General features: G+C 42.5%; 1 protein-coding gene across 1 annotated transcript; it reads left to right on the top strand.

Annotated features, from left to right (window-relative positions):
* Positions 1 to 233: 233 nt before the first annotated feature.
* Positions 234 to 1,793, top strand: LOC126375402 (uncharacterized). The gene has a single exon (XM_050022309.1). It carries the CDS (start codon positions 234 to 236, stop codon positions 1,791 to 1,793), a length of 1,560 nt encoding a protein of 519 aa, XP_049878266.1.
* Positions 1,794 to 4,865: the final 3,072 nt, after the last annotated feature.

The raw sequence follows: 4,865 nt of genomic DNA, 5'->3' as shown, positions 1-4,865 counted from the left end.
ATTGGAGTGACTCAAGCACTGTTTTATACTGGATACGTAATGATGCGAGAAACTATAAAACATTTATCGCGCATCGTCTCGGTGAGATCGACGAGCTGTCAAAAATGAGTGAGTGGCGATATGTACCTACCAGCTTGAATGTGGCCGATATAGCTACTCGAGACACTTGTGACTTATCTGTTTTCGAGTCAGAATGGTTTTACGGCCCGAAGTTTTTATATCAAGACGAATCGATGTGGCCTGTGACGAAACAAACGCAGGAAGTGGCACCTGACGTGGACTTGGAACACGTAACTGCTATACACGTTGCGTCTGACACTTTACCGCCAGTTCCCGACCCTGAAAGGTTTTCTTCGTGGATAAGACTACTTAAAGCTACTAGCACTGTGTTAATGTTTATTGATAAATGTAAAAAGCTTACCTGTGAAGTAGACCGCGAGTTGATGGACCGGGCCGCGCGCTTACTTCTAAAATACGCGCAAGCCCAATCATTTTATGAAGACTTAGAGAACCTGAAAAAGAAAAATACATTAAATAAAAAGAGTAAACTACTTACCTTGACGCCGATTCTTGATGAGCATGGATTACTGCGAGTGGGTGGCCGGATCAATGCTGTCAGTGATGTATCCCGTGATGTCAAACAGCCAGTGATCCTCGACGGACGGCACAGAATCACAATGCTAATAGTAAAACACTTTCACGAAAAGGTCGCACACGGACATCAAGAAGCTGTGGTTAATGAATTAAAACAAAAATATTGGATCATTCGCATAAGACCAACAGTAAAAGACGTGGCTTCGAAATGTATGATCTGCAGAATAAGAAAGGCCTCGCCACGACCGCCCCGTATGGGGGACCTGCCTGAAGCCAGGATGGCCCACCATCATCGAGCATTCACACACTGTGGTGTGGACCTGTTTGGGCCCATGGAGGTTACTGTATGCCGCCGCCGAGAGAAAAGGTACGGTGTACTGTTTACGTGTCTGACGGTACGGGCGATTCATATCGAGATAGTCACAAACCTCACCACCGATGCATTAATAATGGCTTTAAGGAGGATGGCCGCTAGACGTGGATGGCCTTTGCACCTGTATTCGGACAATGGGACTAATCTAAGAGGCGCCTGCAGTGAGCTCACTAAATCAGTCAGAGAGTTAGATCACGACGTACTTAAGAACTTGTCCGCAAATTATGGCACGACTTGGCACTTCATTCCACCATCTAGCCCACATTGGGGAGGCGCCTGGGAGAGGATGATAAGGAGCGTGAAGGAATCCCTTAAAGTAATCTTAAAAGAACGAGCCCCAAAGGATGAAGTTCTCAACACATTGATGGCTGAAGTGGAGCATATTACCAATAGTCGACCACTGACCCACGTAACTGTTGAGCCTAACAGTGATGAAGCCCTAACTCCTAATCATTTTTTGCTTGGCACATCCTCTAACCTACCTGTGCTGGGAGTCTTTGATGGGACAGACATGTACCTCCGCAAACAATGGCGTATTGCTCAGCGGCTTGCTGACCTGTACTGGCGAAGATGGGTCAAAGAAGTCCTACCGCAAATGCTTCCCCGTAAAAAATGGTACCACGAGGAGAGACCCTTGCAAGTGGGAGATCTCGTGATTATTGTGGATCCAGATTCGCCGAGAAATGTGTGGCCAAAGGGCGTGATTGAAGCGGTTATGCCTGGTAAAGACGGCCGCGTCCGGGTAGTAGATGTTAAAACTAAGTCTGGGGTTTTGCGAAGACCCGCGTCCCGGATAGCATTTGTACCAGTAGGTAATGAGTGCTGAGTCAGCACTAGGGGGGAGAATGTGGACGGTAGCTTTTTTAACATTTTGTATTGTTTTTGTATTATAAATAAAGTAATGGCGTTCAAAAGAGCAGCCTGCGCGGCTTCGTGCGTTTGCGGGGACGAGGGGGGTTTTTCTAGTGTCGTTCGATGTCGTCATCGGCTGTCAAAACGTCAGTCATTAAAATTTATCTGCGCGAGCACACGCTCCTCTTTTGGAAACCGTTTTTGCAAAGTTAATCGCGTTGTACTTCATTTCCACTTCATTTCCACAACTATCACCCACACCTCACCGATTTCTGTTAAACCAACGTGTTACGCGGTTATCCGTATCGCTGTCTATAACGGTCGAGCGAACTGTGTTAAACATAATTCGAATGCCAGAAACTACCACACCGAATGTAATAGGTAACACATGTTGATGAAAATTCATAACCTTGTATGCATTATATATTTACAAGGGCAGGACATTAGGACCCCGCGGGCGTTGGGCTCCGTTGAAATATACTCCGCAATCAGAGTCCACTTTACCTCGCCGCCCCGCAGATTGACGCCATTCTTCATTGACCGCGCTTCCTACGTCGTTATATGTAAGTATACATATATTCCTAAATATAATATTTTTATTGTGTTATTTTAATTTTAATATCGTAAGGGCCATCGATATTTATTCCCGATGAGGACATTGTCAGAATCACTTCGTGAGACTGTCCTTTGTTTGGTAAGGACTTTGCAGGCTTGAATCACCTGATTGTCCGAAAAAGTAAGATGATTCCGTGCTTCGTGACGTTAAGCCGTTGGTCCCGGCAGTGGAGCAGCGTGGTGGAGTATGCTCCATGTGACCTCCAATTAATTGACAGGAGGTTTGTGTCCAGTAGTGGGACGTATATTGGCTGTTTATGTTATATAGGTATGTGTATGTTACGTGCCTGTAGTGCCTGAATTAAATGAATAACAATAATAAACTCACGCCCTCCTCCACCTCACCTTATATTAAACCTCACTAAACATAGCTTGATTACTTTCTTTTTATTTTTTATTATACGGATTTACTTTGCTGCTGCTGTCAAAGCCGTGGGTCCATTTTCTACATACGATCCAAGTCCATGAATGACAAATAGTACCTAGTTGTTGTAGAAAAACACTTAAGAGCCCCCTATTACATGGGACTTAAACATAAGTGGTTATTACAATACCCACGGAATAGAAGATATTGGAAGGGCCAAGTGAGCCCGAAACGCGCGCCATTTTTATGACACGCAAGGAAATACTGCAACAGCTTAACGCGTTACTTATATATTTTTATTTTATTCAATCCTATCTTAGAATAAAGAATAAATAGGTACTATGTATAGAACGGCAATTCCCCGCTCCTCACCAGCGGCTTGAGGTTAGCTTACCTCACTCCCCTCGATTTTACTTTAGTCATCAATCGCATGGGTGTCAGACGTCACACACACAGATTCGCGTGTACGATAACGTGTATGTGTAGTATTTGTGTACTCCTACTACAAACCCGGCCAAGTAGTTATTTTTTTTTTGAATTGACGTATTGTAGATTTGCCGCAGATGGCATTAACTACTTGGCCGGCCAAATGGGGAGCGCTGAAGGCTCTCACCCGGTACAACGTTTAAGTAGTTAATGCCATTTGCGGCAAAAACCTACTACAAAATGAAACACAGTTAGGCGAGGTAGGTGAGGTAAGTACTTAGTTCATCTTGCGATGGATTTACCTCTGACTACCCCAATTGGGATATAATCATGAGTTTATGTTGTCTTCTTCTTCTAACCTGTTGGGAAGTAGGGCTCGAATATATTATATACGTATACATACATACATAAACTCACGCCTATTTCCCACCGGGGTAAGCAGAGACTATAGAATTCCATTTGCTTCGATCCTGACACACACACACGTACACTACTTAAAAAAGAGTAAAAAAGAAACCCAATCTGTAACCGAACCAGACTTCATTCCAAAGACAAACGCTACCCACTGAGCTAATCGCAATCCTGACTTGAAGGATTCCTTTGCAAGACTGATTGGCAGTGACCCTCGACCTGTGCTGATGGATTAACCGCCGCCGCTAATAGGTTCAGGGGCAGACGCGTTTTGTCTTGATGAATTAAACCCATGACTCGCGCGTGTTACAAATCTATCAAGAAGCAATGCTTATAACTTTTAAACGGCGTGACTGCTAATTCTGATATTTGGCGACCAATATCGACAAATTCACGTCATTTTTTGGGTGAAATCAGATCTTCGCTACCTTTTGTAGTTATCGAGATACAAAGAAATTGATGCTGGAATAAGGAAGTCTGCTATATTAATTGTTGCGATTAGTGTACCTATTATTATTTATGTATTATTGTGTATGCTTGTGTATCTGCCCTCTCCTCGTTAATCTTTCACTCTCACAGGCGTACTGGAAGAAATTTCTGTTAGAAATAATAAATAAATATTGTGCCTTTTGTCTCTCCTCATGTTGTCATATTGTGTTTCTGTGTTATCCTGTGCACAATAAATTATTAAATATAAAAAAGTAAATAAGGATTTTGAACGGCGTGTCGAGGAGTACTGATATTTGGCGTCAAATTATGTAATTTTTTAGTCATTTCTTCTGTGTTGTCAGAATCCCGATCCGTGATGGTGGCTATGCCAGGATAAGGAACACAAGCCGCATTTGATATTTTGCTATTTTTAGTTCGTATGATGAATGTGGAGGAAGCTTGAAAAGTATGTCAGGATCGAAGCAAATGGAATTCCATAGTCTCTGCTTACCCCGGTGAGAAATGTGTGAGTTTATGTATATGTTTATAAATGTGTCTAAATGCGCCTATTAAATCAAACAGGCTCTGTCGAAATACCAGATAAAATGAAGACTTTTTAACCGACGTTAAAATTGGAGGCTCTCTTTCTTACGTCTTACTTTTTATAACACTTCGAAGTTGACATAATTGTATTTTTTTAGTCCTATTCTATAAACATTCTAAATACTAACCTAAGTTATATATGAAACGGTTTATTGAAACACCAGTCAAGTAATGGTATCTAAAATAAAACGCAGGAAA

This window comes from Pectinophora gossypiella, chromosome 19 (genome assembly GCF_024362695.1).
Source record: "Pectinophora gossypiella chromosome 19, ilPecGoss1.1, whole genome shotgun sequence".
Lineage (NCBI taxonomy): Eukaryota > Metazoa > Arthropoda > Insecta > Lepidoptera > Gelechiidae > Pectinophora > Pectinophora gossypiella.
This window is presented reverse-complemented; position numbering and strand designations above follow the sequence as displayed.